The sequence below is a fragment of the Aristolochia californica genome, unplaced genomic scaffold (genome assembly GCF_029961685.1).
Source record: "Aristolochia californica isolate CCGP_79_NKW_82.1479 unplaced genomic scaffold, dmAriCali1.0.hap1 SCAF_10, whole genome shotgun sequence".
Classification (NCBI taxonomy): Eukaryota; Viridiplantae; Streptophyta; class Magnoliopsida; order Piperales; family Aristolochiaceae; genus Aristolochia; species Aristolochia californica.
The window spans coordinates 490,500-512,464 of record NW_027181771.1 but is presented as its reverse complement, the minus strand read 5'-3'; the positions used below and the strand labels follow the sequence as shown (position 1 = coordinate 512,464).

Below are 21,965 nucleotides of genomic sequence, written 5' to 3'. Positions count from 1 at the left end.
TTCTCATGGGGTTATGCTCTTTGACGATTTTAGGAATTTTTTTTTATAAATAATGCAGAGTTTTTTTTTTTTTATGAATAGTGCGGCAATCTTTTGATTTGTTACTCAATCTCCTTTGTTATCCTATGAATCCTCCGCTAAGTTACAACACCGATATGTGATTGTATCAATCTTTTGTAATTAAGAAAATGTTTATTAATAATACAGGCTTTTTTTTATGAACAATGCAACAATCGGTTGATTTGTTGTTACTGTTTCCTCCCAAACAACCCTCCTAAGTTGTATGATACACGATATGTCTTGCCTACAGTTTTGAATTGGGTGAACTGAGTTGTGAAGAGAGACTTGACATTTTTGTTTCAATGGAGTCTCTTTCAATTTGCCTCAAATTCGGCTGACGAGTCTCTATATGACTCAACTAATACAATTCAAATTTTTATGTTTTTGAATCTGGTCTAAACCCTAAACTCTAAACTTTGGACAATATATGGAAACACCTTTAAAGGTTAGATCTAGAATGATTTTGCATTCTTGCTTCACTATAAAATTAAAATATCACCACATCAGTAAAGTTTTGAATTTTTTTTTTCAAAAATTATAAATTCCACTAATAATAATTAAAAGTGGTTCTTGAGATTTAATGTCCTTCAACTTAAGCAAGTGAACCGCATTCATATTCAATCAATGGCCGACCCTGCAGGTTACCTATTTCGTAATTTAGGAATAGAATACCACGAGCCCTGGTTTGAACTAGAGTAAATGCATCTAACGAACAACTCTCCTGTATTAAATTGTATTTAAAGCGCATTTATGAAGGCAGTAGGGCAGACAAAAAAAAAAAACTGATTACATCTTTCTCCCTAAAAATCGTTAAATTAGATTAACCACCTTCAAATATTTATATTCTTTTTGGATGTTAATGTTCTCATTGAGTTAATATACATAATTACTTCTAATATTATAGTAATAATTATTCGAAACCTGTTGGATCAACGGGATGTAATTTATGTATGTGTAAAAAAATTTAAATAAATAAATAATAATAAATATTAGACAACAATAGATTATGATAACAAAAATGAGGGGAAGTTTCTAGTACTATGTATTAAAAATAATTAAATAAAATAAGAGGGGACGGATTTAATTAAAAAAAATTCAGGGAGCATTTATTGTTAATCTATAAAGCAAAAGTCAAAAGATCAGGAGAATATGAGTAATTATTATTAATATCAATTGACATCATAACACGTAAGCAATTACAAAATATTTAAGGGGTTAAATGCAATTTCAAAAAGTGTGGAGGGGAGAGTAAAATTTATCGAGTAAAAAAACAGTGAAAGGTCCTGCCTTTCTCTCTCTACCACGACACCTATCTTACCCAAAAATCAGTCCTCACCTTTTTCTCCCTTGGTTGAATTACCAAATTACCCTATAAATAATTCCAACGCTTTCACTTTTGACGTTATTTTTTCAGACCCCAATCAGTCCTCACCTTTTTCTCCCTTGGTTGAATTACCAAATTACCCTATAAATAATTCCAACGCTTTCACTTTTGACGTTATTTTTTCAGACCGCAGGGATAGATTCGTCTTCTTACATAATTGACAGCCTGGGACCGCCTTGTTCGCCATGTCAGCAACAAAGCGTTATGCTACCACGTGTCATCCACATCGGATTCATCCTATGGCTAAGATCGGACCACGTGTTCAGCTCATATTAAACGAGAACGGCAACGTCGCCCCTGCTTTTCTCCTTTTTCTCTCTTCTCCCGACAGAGTAAAGCCTTTTTATGGCCACTAACGACGAAAGCGGCGGACGTTCGACTGGTTTGCCGGCGGCAGGTGACTTCCCGACCAAGTCGCCGGTGTTTTCTCCTGTTTCCCCTCTTTGAAGCACTAGTTCTGGCGAGGGCGGGAGTCAGCTGTTCTTACACTGTCTTCTCTCACCGGTTTTTTCGGAATCGGCGAATCATTGGCGAATCGCCGTCTTTTGCTTCCCGTTTTCGGACAGTGATTTATTTTTAGGGTTTCTATTGATTATCGCCTGATTCGTTCGTTAGCGGAGGGAAGTGTGGAGAAGAAATCTATGTGTGATTTACGGTAGTTCATGGATGTCTTACTGAAGTGTGCCTTGGGTTGAAACTCAGAGGAGTGATTTGTTGGGGTTTTTTTGTTTCTGATATTTCGTAGCATTATCCGTTTTCTTTCCGTTTCTGGGAGGTATCTCTCTTTTGAGAGGTAGTGTGACTGTCTGAGTGGTTCGGTGGTCTCTCTTTTGAGAGGTAGTGTGACTGTCTGAGTGGTTTGGTGGCTTTTTACAGCCGTGTTGGGTTAAAAGTCGACCGTTTTCGGTGTCGTCTCCTGCATTTTCGAGCTGAGAGAGTAGTAATCTTGTTTTTTCTGGGAATGGAGAGGTTAATATAAAGATCTTTCTGGCGGTGGTGTTAAGTAGTTCTGAAATCCTGCTTCTGGAGCTCTGAGCTCGTTTTGGGTTCTTCTTAAATCCAGCAAAAGGCTCTTGTTTCGAGTGGTTGACGTTAATTTCAGCTTGTTCAGATCCGTTAATGGGAGGGAGTCCCAACTGTTAGCTTACAGTGTTATTTAGAATGAGAAAGCTTGCAGTCCTCTGTGCGTTTATCTTGGTTCTTCCTCACTTCGTCCTATCAAGAGATCCGAACTTAAATGATGATGTTCTGGGTTTGATTGTATTCAAAGCCGATCTGCATGACCCGAGCTCAAAGCTGGTCAGTTGGAACGAGGATGACAATAGCGCCTGCAACTGGGAGGGCGTGAAATGCAACCCTAGAACCAACAGAGTCACCGAACTCGCTCTTGATGGCTTTTCCCTTTCCGGACGGATCGGGCGTGGCCTACTTCAGCTCGGATCCCTGCGCCGATTGTCCCTGTCCAAGAACAACTTCACTGGAAGTCTCAACCCTGGTCTTGCCCGCCTCAAGAGCCTCAGTGTGATTGATCTCAGTGAGAACGGTCTGTCAGGTGCCATTCCAAATGAGTTTTTTCAGCAATGTGGGTCTCTTAGAGCTATTTCCCTTGCCAAAAACAGCTTCTCGGGTGAGATTCCCCCGAGTTTGGGCTCGTGTACGACGCTAGCGGCTCTTAACTTATCCTCTAATAAGCTCTCAGGTTCGTTTTCGGGCGGTTTGTGGTCTCTGAACGGTCTTAGGTCGCTGGATCTTTCAGATAATCTGCTGGAGGGTGAGATTCCGAAGGGGATAGAGCGGTTGTACAATCTCAGGACTCTAACTTTGCAGAAGAACAAATTTTCGGGGTCATTGCCGGAGGATATTGGAGGATGTTTGCTATTAAAATCAGTAGACTTGAGCGAGAATTCTCTCTCTGGAAACCTTCCGGATTCAATGAAGAGACTTACCATGTGCAGTTCTGTGAACTTGCGCTCAAATTCGTTGGATGGGAAACTTCCTGCATGGATTGGAGAAATGACAAGCCTCCAGTTCTTGGATCTGTCGTCGAACAGATTTAGCGGTGAGATTCCGGAGTCTATTGGAAATTTGATAGCATTGAAAGAGTTAATTTTTTCTCGAAATAACCTCAGGGGGAACTTTCCAGCTTCGATGGTCGAATGCAAGGCCCTCGTTTCCACGGATTTTAGTCGGAACTCTCTCACTGGCAATCTTCCAAGTTGGATTTTTGAATTGGGTTTGGAGAGTATTTCAGTTTCAGGGAATAGATTAACTGGATCTATTGAGATTCCTGCTGGGTCTGAAGATCGTGTCTACCCAAACTTCCGGTTCTTGGACTTCTCTGTGAACTTGTTTTCTGGTGAAATTCCATCCAACATTGGACTTCTTAGCAACTTGCAGTTCTTGAATCTCTCGACGAATTCCCTTACGGGAGAGATTCCAACAAGCATTGGAGAATTGAAGGCCATGGACGTTCTTGACTTAAGCGACAACCGATTAAACGGAAGCATACCTTCGGAAATCGAAAGAGCTGCTGCATTGAAGAAGCTAAGCATAGACAAGAACTCACTTGCTGGAGTAATTCCAACTCAGATCGGAAAATGTTCTTCTCTTACTTTGCTGTGAGTCTCCATTTCTCTCTCCGATTTTCCTGTTCAACATGCACTGTTAATGGCTGACATTGGTACGAACATCAAGGGTAGAACAGTCATTGCTTTGAAAATGATTTTGGTCCTTAATCTCTCCCTGCCTCTACTGCGATTAAAAAGTTGTGTTAAATTCTGAAAACTTTTTTGGTCGCAGTTGTTAATCTTTAATCTGTAAAGCAAGTACAATATCAAATGTTCTCCTTAGTATTGCTCTGGAAGTGGATAAATTGGATTTTCGAAGTGCCCAAGCCATCTTATCTTATAGTGTCTTTAGCTTTCTGAATTCCATTTCAGTAGGTAGGGTTTTCCGTTGTCAGTTTGTTCGGAACTATTGTTTGCTTGGGTGTTTTTGGATTGTTGTACAGTGTGATAGGATTTCTAATAAGACAAGGTACTGGGTATTTGGAGTACAAACCATCTCCTTTCAACAGCTAGAAAAAAAAAAATTGCAAGACTAATGGACAGTAGTTTGTCTGTCTCTGAATTGTTTCACTTTTCAGATTTTTGCTATTTTTTCGAGGAACATAATGGTTCATATTTTAGGATATCGGAAGTTAGAATGCTTTGCTAATCAAGTTTACTTATTATTTCATCTATGTTATTTATTCAGGACTTTATCTCACAACAACTTCATGGGGCCAATTCCCACATCTATTGCTAACCTCACCAACCTTGAAATCCTAAATTTTTCCTTCAACAATTTCACAGGCACCATCCCAAAGAATCTCTCCAATCTTCCTCACCTTGTGTCCTTTAATATTTCCTACAATCACCTCCAGGGGGAGCTCCCTGCTGGTCCCTTTTTCAACACCATCCCACCTTCTTCTCTCTCAGGCAACCCTTCTCTCTGCGGTTCAGCTGTTAACCGCTCCTGCCCTGCTGTCCTCCCAAAACCAATTGTCCTCAATCCTAACTCTTCGTCTGACAGCTCTGACCCTGGGTCCTTCAATTCTAACCTCCACCACAAGAAAATTATCCTCAGCATCTCTGCCCTCATAGCCATTGGAGCTGCTGTAATGATCGCTTTGGGGGTTGTATTAGTGACACTTTTAAACCTCCGTGTTCGGTCGGTCACCTCTCGCTCTGCTGTAGCTATAACCCTATCTGGTGCAGGAGATGATGATAACTACTCTCGCTCTCCGGCCACAGATTCAAACTCTGGCAAGCTCGTGTTGTTCTCTGGTGACCCAGAGTTGAGCACTGGAACCCATGCTCTACTCAACAAAGATTGTGAGCTTGGACGTGGTGGATTTGGTGCTGTCTACCGAACTGTTCTTGGGGATGGGAGACCTGTAGCTATCAAGAAGTTAACTGTCTCTAGCCTTGTGAAATCCCAAGAATATTTTGAGAGAGAGGTTAAAAAGCTTGGGAAAATCAGCTATCAAAACCTTATTTCCTTGGAAGGCTACTATTGGACCCCATCTCTACAGCTGCTTATTTATGAATTTGTCTCAGGAGGGAGCCTGTATAAACATCTCCATGAAAATACAGCTTCATCCAGCTTCCTCTTGTGGCAAGACCGTTTCAACATAATTCTTGGGATTGCAAAGAGCCTGGATCACCTGCACAAGATGAATGTGATCCACTACAATCTGAAGTCCAGCAATGTCCTGATTGATGGCTCAGGTGAGCCCAAAGTAGGAGATTTTGGTTTGGCCAAGCTATTGCCAACGTTGGACCGTTATGTCTTGAGCAGTAAGATACAAAGTGCATTGGGATATATGGCGCCTGAATTTGCCTGCACGACAGTAAAGATAACGGAGAAGTGCGATGTGTACGGGTTTGGTGTTTTGGTTCTTGAGATTGTGACAGGACGGCGGCCTGTTGAGTACATGGAGGACGATGTTGTGGTTCTCTGTGACATGGTTAGAGGTGCTTTGGAAGAAGGAAGAGTTGAAGAGTGCATCGATCCAAGGCTAAGAGGGGAATTTCTGGGAGAGGAGGCAGTTCCGGTGATGAAATTGGGTTTGATCTGTACGTCTCAAGTGCCATCAAATCGGCCGGACATGGCAGAGGTGGTGAACATACTGGAATTGATAAGGTGCCCTGCAGAAAGCCCTGACTCGTTGGGATAAAACCACCCTTAATCCTATTTTGTTTCCGTTTTACCCTTAGAAATAGAAGGAAAATTAAGGATAGTAAAAAGAGAGATTTGGGTTTTTGCCGGCGAAGATGAATCCGGTGGTGGGTTTAGTGATGAGAAGAAGAACAAGAGAAGGGATGATCTGTTGTTTGTGTGTTTTTGCTCATGTTGTGTTTGCTGTTATTTATTTGTTGTTGCTTTGTTTCTTCCCTTGTCTCTCCTGGTTAAGATTGAGGCTTTTCTTTCTCTTCTCGTTATGGGTTGTTGTATTACCGGATTCCTTTTCACCGGGTTCAGATTTGAACCCTAATGAAATATTATTTCCTTCCTCTTCAGCTTTCTCTTCTTCTGTTCTTTCATTTCCAGGTATAACTGATCTTGGCCTTACAGGACTGTTTGAGATATGTTACAGGCGTTACATGATGCATAGTACCCAGTAGGGATCATAAGTATCAACAACCACATGGATCCTAAGCGAAATGACAAAGCTTGCCTTGTTGTTTAACCTAGTGACCCTTGTAGCCTTTTGTATTTTTTATTTGAAAATTAGTTTTAATACTTCAAAAATATTTCCTTTTAAGATTTTGTACTAGGAGTCTAATACCATTTTGGAGAGAGAAAACTTGAGGCACTAGTAACTTTGTTTTTTCTAATTGGCCAAGTCGACATGTGATTCGGTTAGGTTGATTTGGACTTGGAACTGGATGAGTTGGGTTGGGTCAGACTTAATACTTCTACAATGAGCAAATACTTCTCGATTCAGGTCAAGTTCGGTTCGGATTCACAAGTCCAATCCACAAACCTTGCTTATAACTGGTTGGGTCATTACCAATTAGATATTGTTTCATAAGAAAGTCTTAATGACACATTTTAAATAGTCCGCTCTTCTTAGTTTAAGAAGAGAAACCTTAAACCAAAATCATTAGCCCTGAATCAATTTTTTTGTATACATACTACATATTGGGTAAGACATATCCCATTTTTTAAGAGAACAATATGATACCAGATATAGTTACATTTTGTCGTCTCTTGTTTTCTCCATGAGTTAAATTCATTGAGTCCTGAAATTCAACTTCACTATTTGGCCTTATAGATACCGATGAATGAAACTTTTCTTCTATTAGAGGTCCCATATGATACCTAATATCCATATGGTACCCTAAGTTCTCACTAACCCATTTTGTCCCTAGAACCGTTTAAAAGAAGAAAGAGGTAATTTTTAAAGGATCAAGAGAAGAAGAAAAGGTAGAGATGTGAATAAAGAAGAAAAAGAGGGTGTAAAAGAGGAAGAGAGAACATAGCCTTCACAAAGCTGAAAAATGAGCCCTTTGCTCAGATCAAGTGGGTCTCAATAAGCAAAAGGAATAATGGGAGCAAGGAAAATCATAATCCAAAGGAGAAAAAAATACTTCCATTCTTTTCTTTTCAACTTTCTTTTGTTCCCTACTTACTTTTGTTCATCCCTAGACAATGATTCTCATACACGCCTTTCATCAAACACACAGCAGGTGTTGCCCGTTAAAGAATAATCCTAGATGAGTATAAAAGGTTTTCTAAGGGTATAATCATTTTAGGATAAAACCTACTATTCAAATTTAAAGCTGATTGACCGTGGGCGAAGAAGAGTACCTGCACTCGACGTCCTTTTCGACTTCCTTTTAGATTTAGATTTATACACGTCTTTTTTTATTATTTAAACATGTGTCAGAGCTGTAGCAGGGCTCTACGTCCTCTCCAGAGATCCATCTTATAGATCAGCAAATCTTAAGTGGGGCCACACAGGACCCACGTTTCCTTTGCTGGGACCTACCTTTCGGCGAATTGAACTCAAGCCGTTTACGGATCAATTCACCGTTCCGTTGAATCGCCAGTCGTCCCTGTAACGGTAGCAGCCATGGACCGTTGAATCGCCCTCCCGTCAAGGAAACAGAGAAAGAGATCGCACAGCTCTGGAAGTTCAATCCCCAAAAGATGCTTCCAGTTATTTTATGAAGAGACTTCAACGTTCAAGCCCGCTTTCAAAGCCCCAGGTCTTCTTCTAGACCACACGACCGTGACCGAGTCTTTCCATACTAGCCACGGACTTCCTTTTTCAATTCTTCATGCGTATAGTTAAGTACACAACCTTTTTGCTTATATTAATCGTCCCCTGGTTCTTGTACTCTCCTTCATCCCGCCATTAATACCCACAAGTAGAAAATCTCTGAGATTTGAATAATCTTCTTTCTGTCTCTCCATTGCTAGCGGATTTGACTAAGCTTCATGGGAAAAATCCCATGTTTTTTATTTGTTTTTAGTGAAAGAACGGCATCATTATTTCTGTAATTTGGAGCAGAGATTCAGAAGATACAGAAAGAGAGGAAGCTTTTCCTGAAAGTTTTTAGGTTGTTACGGCCTTGATTTTTGTCTCTTTCGATAAGCATGGAGGAATGCCGGGAAATCCCATTGTCTTTCATAATCCGGGGCTTCCAGTTAGCGAACGAGCTCGAGTCGAATCTTCCTAGTCTGGTGAACCAGCCGGGTCTTCTTCTCTACTCCTGCCACGAAATCGCTGCTGTCTTCAACAAGGCTATAACCGAAATGAGTACTTCTTCCCTCCGCCCGTTTACAAGGCTGATGACCTCAGGCGAGCTGCCGATGGAGCTTATTCCTGTGCTAACCGAACTGGGTACTTTTGAAGAGAACGGAGGGGAATCGGCACAGGCCTCGGATTTCGCAAGACGATCGAGAAAAAGGTGAGGAAATTGGTTTTCATGATCTCTCTGTAAGTAAATTGAAGGTTAGTTCAGAGTCTCTTGCGCGTGAACGACTGGTTAATTCGATTTTTTTTTTTTTTTTGAACTTGCAGGAAGGATTCGAAGGAGAAAATAACCCAGAAGGTGCCGGCTCCCCGAACGGGGAATTTGGAGATTCCGCCGGACGATGGACACACATGGAGAAAATACGGGCAGAAGGAGATTCTGGGCTCGAAGTTTCCTAGGTGAGTTGCCTTAATCTGGAGATGAAAATGAAATTCGCCATGATTTATCTGCAAATGAATAGAGACTCTTTCAAACGATATCGATAGCCGTTGCTGTTGATTCTTCCCGCCAACCCTTACCAGATGGGTCAAAAAAAGGAGTTGGGTTGGTTCTTAGCACCCATTTAAAAGAGACTTGGGTTGGTTGTTATGATTCTAAACTTGTTGGTCCAGTGGACCAGCAAATATTGGTTCTTAGGGGGGGTTAGTCCCCCCGCATTACCTAGTTCATCCCACTTATGGCCTTAAACCCTTAATTCCAAACTCGCAAGGCATTTCACTCACATCAAAATCCAAGACACACCCTTTAAAATTTGAGACATCTTGCCTACCCTTAAACCCTTAATTCCAAATTCACGAGGCATTTTACTCGCATCAAAATGCAAGACACACCCTTTAAAATTTGAGACATCTTCCCTGATACATGAGACATTTTAGTGAGATATACGAGTTTAGAGACGAGCATATGTAAATATCATGTATCATATATTAGGACTCCCTAAACCCTAAACCCTAAACTCGAAAGTCACAAGGCATTTCATTGACATAAAAATCCAAAGACATATTGCATAGGTGGTCGACCCTTAAAATTTGAGACATCTTGCTTGGTACATGAGAGATCTTGGTGTTTAGGGGTAGGCATATATATAAGTACCATGTATCATATTAAACTCTTAAAATCAGATCGATATGATACCTGTATGGAGCTCTATCAACCTATATCGGTCTAAAAAAAATAATTTTTAAAAGAAATTATAAGGAACATATCATTTATAATATTAATTCTATTCATAATCCAAATTTGTCGATTATATCACTAATACAATACAATTACTTAGAATTAGTGAGTCAAGTAGAAACAGTTCTCAGCAAAGTACAGGTACCCTGATGCTAACCTTATGTGATGTAACTGGTGCAGGAGCTACTACAGGTGCACCCACAGCAAGTTAGGCTGTGAGGCCAAGAAGCATGTCCAAAGAGACGAGGATGACCCCTTCATGTTTGAGGTCACATATTTGGGAATCCATTCTTGCAAAACATCAATCACTCCTCTCCTTCTACCTTCAATGGTTCAGACCGGACCAACAGTACCATCACCTCTCCCTTCCACCTCAATTCACCTCGGCAGCAGCTCGTTCTCGTCACACTGCACGGCGGAAGAAAAAGATAAAAACATCCCACTCAACCCCTTTTGGCACTTTTTCAGGACCCCACCGCTGGCGAACGAGGAGAGCAGTTCGCACAGCAGAGGTGGGAAAGGGACGGAGCCCCCGGTGTCGGACCTTGTCGACATGATGTTTTATTTCCCAAGCAGCAGTAACAGCATGGATACAATTTTCTCTTGCGAGCAGGACTAACAACTTGTCACTCTCACTGAGAGGAATTAACCCGTCTCTTATCGAAGTAAAGAGAGAATGAGGAACAAGGGTTTTGAGGCCATTGCCATAGCAAACAAAAGATAGAGATATAAATAGTGTTTAGTGATTCCTTCAGTCCAAGCTTTTCTCTCAAAAGATGGGTTAGTTCTATTACATGATATCCCAATGTAGATTTAGTTAACCAGTTTTAATTTTCAGACAAACAGTTTCACAAGCCATATTGTAGATCAGGATCCATGAAATTTTACCAGTTTATATCGACTGAACTTTCAGAAAACACCCATGAAATTTAGCCAGTTTATATCGACTGAACTTTCAGAAATCACCCATGAAATTTAACCAGTTTATATCGGCTGAACTTTCAGAAAACATCCATGAAATTTCCTGAACGGCGTCTAAGTCTGGGAATAATCGGATCATTCATTCACAGGGTTATCGTATGAAAGCGCTGGCCTAATTCTATCTCTCCAAAAGAAGTGGTCCAGCAAACGTGAGTGATAGGAATGCATCACAAAGAAAGGCAGCAATGATGCTCTTTTAATCTGTTTTTGCTTTTGTGCTGATGGAATTCGAGTTTCTCATGGTGTGGAGAAGGAGGACCACTTTGAGCTTTTCAGATTTTTATGCCTTTCATTTGAGGAAAAAAAAAAAAAATTGGGTGGCCCAGAAATGAATAATTCATTCACAAAAGCAAAGACCAGAAGGTGGGAATGGAAAATCTAACTGGACAAAAGTAGATTTCAATGTCATGGATAAACAGAAAAGAAAAAAGACAAAAAAAACGATGAAAAAGATGTACAAATGTAAAGGCGAAAGATGATAGATGCTACCAGGAAGACCCCTAAGTTCCCTTCTAATGACTGGAGCTACAGTGAAGTCAGAAACACATTCACACCTTCCCTCTCTATTTCCGAACATACTACCGGCGACCGATCTCCACGCCGATGGATGGCCAGTGTAACACCTTATTGCTAGTATGACATCATGAATCTGAATTCATCTAGTTTGATGAGGATGACTCAAGCTTATAATTATAAGCTTCATCCACTCCACTACTGATCACAAAACAGAGATAGGAAAGAACCATTCAGCATCATCAAAGTTGAAGATATCCTCAACGCTAACGGAGTCAACCACAGTGGTGTTATCTTCCTCCATGTTGTGTGAGCTAACAGAAGAGTACACCACCGAATTGATGTCTCCGGCATCAGAATCCGCCGGCAGCCGAGGAGGCTCGGACTTGATGCTATAAGATGAGAGTGAGTAGCCTGAAGAAGAGCAGTAGTTGTGGTTGAGACCAGTACTGAGCTCTTGCTTGACTGAAGTGAAGGAAGAGAAGCACTGGTCATGGGAGAACTGCTGCTGCTGCTCTATGGAGGTTGACTGGAAGTTGAGCACAATCCTCTCTCTGGGTTCACATTCTATGATGATGGGGTGAGCTTTTTGGGGGTCCCTGCAGGTGTGGTGACCCGTGTAGGTTACTGCAAACATCCCAGAACCATCTTCCTTTTGTTGAACTTTCTTGCTTGCTTCACAGCCCTGGTCATGCTTATGTGTGCATCTGAAGTAGCCCCTGTGGAAGACGATTAATTAAACTTAGATATAAAAAATATAAAAGTAAGGTATAGGAATATATGAACTAAGCTTAATATGCAATAAAATATACCTGGGATATTTGGAGCCAAGGATCTCTTTTTGTCCATATTTCCTCCAACCATGGCCATCATCAAGAGGTGTGGCTGTCTCTTTTGTCCATGTATCTTCAGTTCTTCTGCAAGTGATAAAATAGTTCAAGCATATTTAAGAGATCAATTAATAAATTAAATTATTAAAAATAAAAAAATCTATGGGCAATAATTTTAAAAAGACAAGGCCTAATTGCAGTACTGTTCATGCGAAAATCTGATTTAAATCTCTTTTTTTTTTCTTTTCTTTCAGATCATAAGAGGGTATGAATCTGCCCCAATCAGGCCAGCAACCATAGACCCTCTGCTGAATTGACGAACCATCCCTAAGAAATACAGATAATTAAGAAGCCGTCTTTTTGGCATCACCTACCTTCTCTTGTAACTTCCCCTCCGGTCTCTTCCCGGAGGAGGCTTCTTCTCAGTTTTGCAGATCTCGCCAACCGAACAGGAGCAGACCCCATCACCGGCGTCCAGCATCGAGATCGCCTCGGTGAACAACCGGACGACGTCTTCGGCCAGGCGGAGGCTCTCGGAGGTGGGTTCCGCCGGCTGGGGCTTACAGTGCGAGTACTGGTGCTGCGGGGCCTGTAGAGCTTGGATTCCTGGCAGGATGATCTGGAGCTTTTTGGCGAACTCCCGGCCCTTGAGCATCAGGTCCCTGAGCGGCGGGGTGGTGGCCGATGCCGAAGGAAGGTTGTCCATTTTCGGGTGAGATCGGAGTCGCGGATGAGTGTGGGGAAAGCGGGGGTTAAGAGATGGGCTTTTTATAAGGGAAGGGGCGGAGGGGTGAAGAAAATGCATGGAAATGTGTAGGAAAATAATGGGGGAGGTCGTTTCTTTATTGTAGGGCCATGAAGTGACGTCGCCATTGTGGCGTCAGGGAGGTGACGTCAGCGTGCTTCAGACGCAGCACTTGATACAGATTAAAAACAAGAGGAACACGACGTTGGCCCGGGTTTGGGTTGAATGGGTTGAGTTTGCTTTAGGGTTGGCCAGCTTAGGAATGCTTTTTTTTTTTCTTTTCTATATATCTATATATATATATTTTTTTTTTGTAAAGGGTTAAGAAATTAAGCCACTAGTAATCATTAAAATATTTTTATTTAGAAAAATAAATTTGCTTGTGTATTTTGGTCTCACCCTAAAAAAATATTGAAGGAAACTCCTTTTTTTGTTTATTTCCTCGATCTATTTTTAATTATTAAAAATATTTAATAAGTGATGGCCAAGTGTACAGACACATATATATACACACACACTCATAAATTTGAGATTTTTCGAAGGAGGCAGTAGCATCTACCCTAGCTTTTCTCTCTTCGTTTGACAGTTCGAGTAGGGGCACATAGGACTGAGTAAGGAGAAAGGGTTCTTGCTCCCTCCATTTACTCAAATAAAATGAGAAAATTACAGGTATTTCAGTCTTTAAAAAATATATAAGTAAAACCTAATTATAAAAATAGGCGATAAAAGAAATTCTCTTTTTACACTCAAATTCTATAACTAATAGGACAAGAAAGAGTCGGAGAAAAGTTTATTTCCCTTCTATACTTATTTTAATTTTATGATAATAAGATACTAAATAAATAGCCATTGGACCATTTTTAAAATACTTAGATGAGTCTACATGTTGCAACACATAATTAAATGCACCTTATCACCCCATGTCTGCATAACTGGTCCAATCAACCTAATTTCAACCTTAATAATCTATGGATTCCATCTAAGAGGCTCCATACTTCATGCCCAAAAAATTAAAATAATCAAAGCTTCTAGGAATATGTACTCCAATTGTCCTATGTAGTGTCCTTAATTGAAAATGTTCCATTGGTGTCTTCCAAATATTTTCCTTAACTCTTGTTCTTAATTAACATCAAGTTGGTTGGGAATAAAAATTTGCCAAAAAAATCATTAATTGAGGACAAGCACATGACAACTAGTATTTATAATTAAAAATGATATGTGTTATATAAATAATAATCTTTTTGAATTATAGTTAATTCCATGTCGATCCTCTTGCCCCTAGAGAAGATGCCTGATCCCGTCGAATGTGGATGGTCAACCGTGATTTGTTTATGGGTTAATCTTTATTTAGATTATTGGATTAGAGCCATGTGATCACTAAATTTTTTAAGCTTTAGTGGATGTTTAATTAGTAGTGTATGTATAATTGTTATGCAGTTGGGATTGGCCTTTGTTTAAGATTTTTTTTTCTTTTGGATGTTTGTTTGTGAAGAGGTTATCTCACTTATGATCACTCAAAGTGTAAAAAAATTGAAGCCTAAATGTTTGGTATATTATTTTTTATGATCAAGTTATTAACAAAGGATTTTATATGTAATGTGACATCTAATGGTCATACTATCTACTTATAAAATTCTCTTTGTCACAAAGATTTTTTTTTTTTAAAAAAAGATAAATGTATATAAGATAAAATAGATATACGTAGGCCTATCTTCATAGATAAGAAAAAAAAATTCTTATAAAAGGTATATACGACATATCGTCGGGACAATTATAAAGATTTCGAACAACTCTAATTCTCATATTTTATAGACTTAATTTCATACAATTTGATGGAGAAAGCCAATTTGTTATCATCTAAACTTGGTGTATTTTCCAATGAATTTTATTCTATTTAATCAATGTACTAGTTTGTTACTGTATCAACAAATATACATGAATTTTTAGAACTATTAATATAATTCATAATTATTAATATAACTTATAAATCGATCTTAAATACAAAAAACCGACGTGTATCAAAAACTACAAAAATATACACAAAAAAACAATATTGAGCCAGATAATACAACTGATACACATTTTGTTTTTCCTTTTTATCGAGAAAACAATACAACGATATACAAAAACATGTATAATCACATCATATAGCAATAGAATAATGATGTAATGGGTGATTTCATTACAAGTTGCTTGATGATGTAACTATGTCATAAGACAAGTCTCCTAGTATTAGGGTTTGTTTTCTTTTGTCTCTTCACTTCCATATAATATAATGATGTAATCAGTGTGAAATCAACCCTTGACCATGTTACAACCTGGCATTGATAAATTAATGTAGGGAATGGAGGATTTTTTTAATTAAGAGGGAGACATTGATGTGGTTAGGGTATTTACCAAAGTTTGTGGTATATCATCCATATTTATCACTTAGTTATTGATAATTTTGGGTTTAAAATATGTACTAGTCTTGGTCTTTTAACAATTTTTTAAATTAAAAATTTTAAGCTCAATTTGGATTATAATTAGTGTTTATGGTTCGCTAAACACATGACCAGTTATAACTGTGGTTGTCTTCCACCGGGTGACTAATCACCTCTTAGAAGGTGAAGGTCAGGAAAGTAGAGTCAACTAACAATCATATTGGTAACTTGTGTTCATCTAGACATAATCTTACCCTTTCCCATGGTTTCATGGCCAGGTTCAATTCACTTGCTGTGTCACATCTCGTCAAGATCAGGATCACTTCTGGTTCCCACAAAAGAAAAATTAGAAACCAAGCTGAAAAAGAAATAAACGTCGTTCTCTGCCTCTCTTCTCCTTTAACGTCTTCCTCACCTGCTTAAAGATTTTATTAATGGGAAGTGAGATGTAAACAGAAGAAACTAAGGGATGTGAAATGGAGAAGATAAGCTTGTTGCTAGTCAACATGCTCGTGCTTTCGGAAGATTTTGCTTTTAAAAAAGAGGTCTAGGATCATTCCTAGTCGGTTTTTGTCTTCTTTAAGAACCAAATGGATGAACAGGTGAGCTGCCCCAGGACTTCCCAGAGAGTCATGGTTAGAAAATGGAATTTCTTGGACTGGTTCTTGTCCAAATTCTTTCTAGGGTTGAGATAGGGGAGTAGTATAAGGACAACTCTCCTCTCTCATCAATGAGATTCAGTGAATAGGAGATGGGATAATCTGGTCTGGTTGGATCAGGAAATCTTCATATTTGCCAATTAGTTGCTAGACTTGAATGCAACCGGGTTTCACCATGTAAGGATTGGGTTCGCATGTCAAAGGACCAAGTAGTAGTCCCAGAGACCCTAATTGGTTTTTCTGACATGAACTCTAGACTCAATTTGGACATGAAAATTCGAGTCAGTTAAGCCAAGTTAGGACAGAGACTCCTCACAGTCTAGTGACCGAACTCAGGGCAAGTCAGAAGGGTCGAGTCTCTCCCTAAGACTTGACCAGCCAAATTCAAAAACCAATCCGATTGACCCATGATCCATCTACACTGGACAATCACCCTTTCTTTAAACGTATTCATCAAGCAACAAAGACTTCTCTTTCTTTTTCTTCTTGGGCAAGCAAGAACCATGTTGTAAGAAGATCTTAGCTAGTAATAGAAGAGGTGATGTGATATAGCCTATGAATTTATGAAGCATGAATTTGGATTATGGAATCCATGGGGGGTTGGCTTATTTCATGCCTCACCTTCTTCATTTGAACTATTTCATTACCAGTATATTCATCAACATACATGAGGAAACCAGAAAATAAACTTACAAGTTTCAGCAGCAAAGATATCAAATTATATCGGATTACAAATCTTGTAGAGATTGGCATGGACAGAGTTCAAGCTAGGTTTCTGAAAACTCATCTCTACCTTGAAAATCCAACCTGGTACCTGCAAAACCCATCACAGAATTCAAAACAACAGGAAATCTTAAATAATTTATAAGTGAGATAACCTCTTCACAAACAAACATCCAAAAGACCTATAATAATTTGTAAAACCATCACTTTTTAAGCAAATCTGTGATTTAGGATTTAAGGTTGGAGGGTTTAACTCTTATAAACCACCATTATCTGAAGAGTAAAGCTCTAGATTCTGGAGTGGGTTCATTTAACCAGCTCTGTCGGGTAAAAGTCGAAGTTTACCAACATTCCTGCTGATCATTTGAATCACATCAGATGGGTAAAGAATAATGCGGCTTGGCGTCGTTTTCTCTGTTCTCTCATCAGTCGTTTTTTGGGAAAAAGGAAAAAAAAAGCAAGATGTGAACAGATGCGCACGCGTTTCCCAGACCGCGCAAGTTGTAGAAAATTACTCGGGCGTTGCCTTTGTGTCAAATGAACAAACAGTTGGGCTGTAGCAGTCGCTGTAGCTGTCGCAGGACTGTCGATTGATTCAAAGAAGGGTCTTCTCCGGTCGGAGAAATTTTCCGTTCTCAGCTTCCTAGGAGGTGCGCCTGCACTTTCGGTGACCCCCCTGTTACGGCGGTGTGCTTCTCTGCAACTGGGTCATCGACGGGAGAGGTGCAGCTACTGCTTCTTCACTTTCCTAGAAGGAATGAAGAAAGTGAGAGTTCGTAGAAAACAGATTGATTGCATTTGTCTGAAAGATTCTAACTTGTATGTTGTCTGCATCCAAACATTAATGGCGAGTTTTGCGTGTTCTACAAGTCAAATTTACTAAAACCAGCTAAGATCTATTCTTGCTGGGCCACCATTTCCTGTCTGTTTATGGCTACTGAGATACACCCTTGCTTAGAGCACTTTAGTTTGATTACTTTGTTCAGCGTTCTACTGCAGAAAATGTCTAAATCCCCAAGCTCCTTCAATTGAAAAAAACGTTGAAGTTTTGTGCTCTTGGAGATACGGATCGAAGTAGATTCTTGACCAGTTGAAAGAGGGATCAACATTAACAAAAAGAATTTGGATTTTGTGATCAAGCAAGGGGTAGGTCAAGGTCATGTTTACCAAAACCAGAATCCGAACCTGATCCCCGAACCTAAAATATTTGAATTGTCAAACCCTATCCTCACTATCCTTGTAACTCCGTCTCCGTAAACCCAATTTAGACCTAACCCTTCTTTGCCTCTAACTCGTAAACCCGACTTGTCTCAACATCCTTGTAACCCTAAACCCTATCCCATTCCCATAAACCCCACTTAAACCCAACCTGTCTCCTCCCCATCTTGGTAAAACCCACCTGTCTCAACTCTGTTTTACATCTCTATCTCATGTGGATCGGATCGGATTTGGGAAAACCTTTGGTGGATTTTTTTTCTACCCTAACCCTTAACCCCAAACTCTTTTCTAAACATTGGTTGAGCTTAAAAGCCCGTGGGCCGAGTTTTGATCCACCTCGTCTCTATTTAGGACATTAGCCCATGGCTTTAAATCCGGTCTAAAAGAACATACCCACTATCATACTGCGATCTTAGTTTTTCCTTCTCCATCCCTTCTAGGCCCACTAGTAATCGCCTTCTCCGATTTTCAAGAGCGAGGAAATGCAGCGAAGCAAAAGCAAATGAGCGATGCAGTCCCCGCCATTTCTCAGCTTTAGAACGGCGGCAGCTGCGGCGGCGCTGAGGCTGCTAGCTTCTTCGTTTCAGAACCCCAGTTCCTGTTTCTTGCGCACAATGACCTCCACCGTCTCTCAAAAATCTCTAATTTCTGGTGTCCGCCAAAAGCCCCTCGTTACCCAGAATCTCATGTCGGGGGTTTCTTTTCCCGCCTCTTCTGCGATGCATGTCTTGAGTTCGACCGTCTGCGGGTCGAGAAATAGGATGCCCGAAGAGGAAGTTGATTCTTCTGGCGGGTTGCTCATCGTGGTTTCCTTCTATAAGTTTGCTGATTTTCCTGATCATGCTGATATGCGGAAGCCGTTGAAGGATCTCTGCGAGAAAGAGGTGAGTGCTAGAAATTTTACCCTTCGTTTCTAAATAAGTTCTTTCTTTTCTAGTGATTAGCTTTTCTGTTAATGTTCTCACACAACTATTACTTTGTTTAAATCTGCATTGGCTTTAAATTCGAAAATTATAACACCTTGCAGCTCAGGTGACTTAAGTTTCTTCTGAAACTCTTATTTGGTGGAAACAACGCTGTAATCATTATTCAGAACTAGAACTATGCAGAGTATGGTTCGTCTTTAATTCACAAGAGAACCTCTTAGTGTCTGTGTAATTTGATTATGGGAGATGTATTCTTACCTGTCTGATCGTTTTCAGCGTGTTTCAGGGGGCATTATTCTTGCTCCGGAAGGAATCAATGGAAGCATATGCGGGACACAAGAATCAGTAGAGAAGGTACTGGCATTTATTCAGTCTGATGAGCGGCTAAATGGCCTAAGGCAGGTTGAATGCCCTGTTAGCCCAGAGGAGGAGGCTATTCATCATGGGCATACAAGCAAGTCCCCTCTTGGAGCAGGAGAAGATGCACCATTTCGATGGGACCATGTGCGAGTCAAGGTTAAGAAAGAGGTAGTGCCTTTAATTCATTTGTCTTCTTACTTTTGTCTGGAAATTTTCTTCATACATATTTTAAAGTCATTCAATTCTAAGGAATTAATTGTAGTCATCGATTTGTGTTCTTATGAATATGAGCAGATTGTTACACTTGGGATGCCTGCCGTTTCACCAATTAAAATGGTTGGAAAGTATGTGAATCCAAAAGACTGGAATGAAGTGATCAGTGACCCTAATACTGTAAGTAGCTCTGTTTGAATCTTATTTGTCCCTGTTTATTTCTTCATTTTGGTAGCTTCAAAATCTAGTTTATTCAGAAGCAAAATGCACTTCTCCAATTTTTTCAGTGGGGCTTGGAGTGTTGTGTTGTGTCCAACACCAAAAAAGAGTGAAGGACTGTATGTGCAGCATCATTCTCTCATTTCTTGGCACTGTGACCCGCGTCACTTATGCCACAACCTGGAACTGATTTATGTGTCTTCATCTAAGTCCATCTTCTCTCTTTAGAAGTTTGTGTATAATTAGTTAATTATTTGGTCATTACTGAATTTTTAGTTAGTGCTAAAGAGAACAAGAGAACCATACCCTGTGTGACCTTTCTTATTGTCTTTTGCAATTATTATGTCAATTTAATCTAGTTGTCATGTATTACTTTTCAAAATTTTGAGAGTTCTCTTCCTTTGAATCCGAAGTTTTCATTTGTAAATGTAGATCCTTTATGTATACTCGTCTGAATGGACCAGTTTTTTTACCATCAATTGGGAACTGCACAGTGATGCATGAGTAAAGAACTCGTTGGGAGAAATATATATTTTCCATCAGAAACTCTAATGCAGTCTCATGCATACCATGACTACTTAAACGGATGGTGTTATTGTGAGAGCATTTTCGGAAAAAGTTTTATGTTGCTCTAGTTTGAGCAAGGAACATACTGTATTGTTCTTGGGTTTTTTTTTTTACTTCCAATAGATTTTCATCGAGTTTACAAAATTGTTGATATCATTCATTCCCCTTGGATTATTTTGTTTATGCTCAAGAGTTTCATACGGCATTCAATTCTCAGCAAGCTCACATAATTGTCATAGTTATTTCATTTCAAGATGTATTCTGAAAATTTTTAATTTCATAATACTACAAAACTTGGGTTCAATCCTTGACTGATAATTTGTCCCAGATGGTAATTGATGTCCGCAATTCATATGAAACTCGCATTGGACGCTTTAAAGGAGCAGTTGACCCGTCAACTGACTCTTTTAGAGAATTCCCCTCTTGGGTAAATGATCTCCTCCAATCAGCTGAATCAATTTCCCAGCAAGAAGAATCAGATCCCAATACGGGAACGAAATATATTTCCAGGTGTGAAGAGCCTAAAGTACCACCACCGCGTGTTGCAATGTATTGTACTGGTGGAATCAGATGTGAGAAGGCTTCAAGTTTTCTTCTGAGCAAGGGTTTCAAAGAGGTCAGCTATATGTTTCTGTATCCATATCTAAGTAAAGCAACTATTTCACTATTTACTGTATCCTTCATTTAGAAAAAATCATGGTTGAATCCACATATAGACTGGCAAAGTCTTGCTGCTAAAAAAATTTCAAGAGGTTCTATCTCTGTGGTCTCTATGAGTCTGCATACTAGGTTTCCTAATATGGGATCATGGGCTGATATTTCTCCGTTAATGGGGTAATTTGCAGGTGTTACCATATGTAATCATTTAAAAAAAATATAAATAGTTGAAAAGCTTTTAGAAATTCGTTTCAGCAATATCATGATCTACCGAGTTAATTACCTAACTACATTCTTATCTTAATGTTCTATTCTTGTAGGTTTATCAGTTGGAAGGTGGAATCTTGAAATATCTTGAGGAGGTTCCCCAGGTAGAGAGTCTTTGGGAAGGAGAATGCTTTGTTTTCGACAAGAGAGTTTCAGTCGAGCACGGTCTGACTGAAGGAACTTTTAAGCTCTGCTATGGATGTAAGCAACCAGTTAGTGATGAAGACATGGAATCCCCCGAGTGGGAATATGGAGTCACCTGTCCTTACTGTTACTCGAGCAAGTCCGAAGAAGAGAAAGAAAGGGCAAGAGCTCGGCAAAGGCAGTTTGAGACCTGGGGTGTCATTGGCGGACCTGACAAGGGTCGGCGTCCCACAACAGGAGAAAAACAGCAACATCAACTGTAAGTTCATTCTTTTTTCTAAAGCATTTGAAGCTCAACTCTGGCTTCTCCAAGCCTGTGAAATGCTGGTCTTTAAAAGTTGCATTAGGAGCACTAGAACTGTATCCAATTTGTTGTAGCAGAAGGGCAGTGCAGAGGGGTTGTAGGTCGGGTGATTCCATCAAAGCCTTATGCTGAACGTTCAAAGCACTGTGTGCCCTAAGCTTTACATTTACATTTTAGAATTGTAAATGAGGAGGTTGGAGAACCTCAAATTTGTGCTTTTAGAAATATTTGATATTTATTGAAATTGGCGTCGGTTTAGTTTAATCTCTCGCTGGTCAGTTCATCT

General features: G+C 39.7%; 4 protein-coding genes across 4 annotated transcripts; 3 read left to right on the top strand and 1 right to left on the bottom strand.

Annotated features, from left to right (window-relative positions):
• The first annotated feature begins 1,807 nt into the window (after positions 1 to 1,807).
• On the top strand, positions 1,808 to 6,501 carry LOC137943262 (probable LRR receptor-like serine/threonine-protein kinase IRK). The gene is made up of 2 exons (XM_068788960.1): positions 1,808 to 4,062; positions 4,700 to 6,501. Exons 1-2 carry the CDS (start codon positions 2,606 to 2,608, stop codon positions 6,162 to 6,164), a joined length of 2,922 nt encoding a protein of 973 aa, XP_068645061.1. The 5' UTR covers positions 1,808 to 2,605; the 3' UTR covers positions 6,165 to 6,501.
• A 2,092-nt stretch (positions 6,502 to 8,593) lies between these two features.
• On the top strand, positions 8,594 to 10,549 carry LOC137938886 (WRKY transcription factor 55-like). Its single transcript, XM_068783983.1, has 3 exons — positions 8,594 to 8,907; positions 9,021 to 9,152; positions 10,111 to 10,549. The coding sequence occupies exons 1-3, from the start codon at positions 8,594 to 8,596 to the stop codon at positions 10,547 to 10,549; spliced, it is 885 nt and encodes a 294-aa protein (XP_068640084.1).
• Positions 10,550 to 11,281: 732 nt separating this feature from the next.
• LOC137941625 (WRKY DNA-binding transcription factor 70-like) lies at positions 11,282 to 12,972 on the bottom strand. Its single transcript, XM_068787117.1, has 3 exons — positions 12,629 to 12,972; positions 12,237 to 12,341; positions 11,282 to 12,143 (listed from the first exon to the last, which is right to left on the bottom strand). Exons 1-3 carry the CDS (start codon positions 12,958 to 12,960, stop codon positions 11,630 to 11,632), a joined length of 951 nt encoding a protein of 316 aa, XP_068643218.1. The 5' UTR covers positions 12,961 to 12,972; the 3' UTR covers positions 11,282 to 11,629.
• Positions 12,973 to 18,490: 5,518 nt separating this feature from the next.
• On the top strand, positions 18,491 to 21,927 carry LOC137943261 (rhodanese-like domain-containing protein 7). The gene is made up of 5 exons (XM_068788959.1): positions 18,491 to 18,906; positions 19,225 to 19,476; positions 19,603 to 19,701; positions 20,636 to 20,923; positions 21,285 to 21,927. The coding sequence occupies exons 1-5, from the start codon at positions 18,532 to 18,534 to the stop codon at positions 21,636 to 21,638; spliced, it is 1,368 nt and encodes a 455-aa protein (XP_068645060.1). The 5' UTR covers positions 18,491 to 18,531; the 3' UTR covers positions 21,639 to 21,927.
• The last annotated feature ends 38 nt before the right edge of the window (positions 21,928 to 21,965 follow it).

Coding starts and splice junctions, on each gene's coding strand:
- LOC137943261 (XM_068788959.1), top strand. CDS start 18,532: ATGCAGTCCCCGCCATTTCTCAGCTTTAGAACGGCGGCAGCTGCGGCG. Junction 19,702..20,635: donor TGATCAGTGACCCTAATACT/GTAAGTAGCTCT, acceptor AATTTGTCCCAG/ATGGTAATTGATGTCCGCAA. Junction 20,924..21,284: donor TGAGCAAGGGTTTCAAAGAG/GTCAGCTATATG, acceptor CTATTCTTGTAG/GTTTATCAGTTGGAAGGTGG.
- LOC137941625 (XM_068787117.1), bottom strand. CDS start 12,960: ATGGACAACCTTCCTTCGGCATCGGCCACCACCCCGCCGCTCAGGGAC. Junction 12,342..12,628: donor AGGGGAAGTTACAAGAGAAG/GTAGGTGATGCC, acceptor TATCACTTGCAG/AAGAACTGAAGATACATGGA. Junction 12,144..12,236: donor CTTGGCTCCAAATATCCCAG/GTATATTTTATT, acceptor CGTCTTCCACAG/GGGCTACTTCAGATGCACAC.
- LOC137943262 (XM_068788960.1), top strand. CDS start 2,606: ATGAGAAAGCTTGCAGTCCTCTGTGCGTTTATCTTGGTTCTTCCTCAC. Junction 4,063..4,699: donor TGTTCTTCTCTTACTTTGCT/GTGAGTCTCCAT, acceptor TTATTTATTCAG/GACTTTATCTCACAACAACT.
- LOC137938886 (XM_068783983.1), top strand. CDS start 8,594: ATGGAGGAATGCCGGGAAATCCCATTGTCTTTCATAATCCGGGGCTTC. Junction 8,908..9,020: donor GCAAGACGATCGAGAAAAAG/GTGAGGAAATTG, acceptor TTGAACTTGCAG/GAAGGATTCGAAGGAGAAAA. Junction 9,153..10,110: donor CTGGGCTCGAAGTTTCCTAG/GTGAGTTGCCTT, acceptor TAACTGGTGCAG/GAGCTACTACAGGTGCACCC.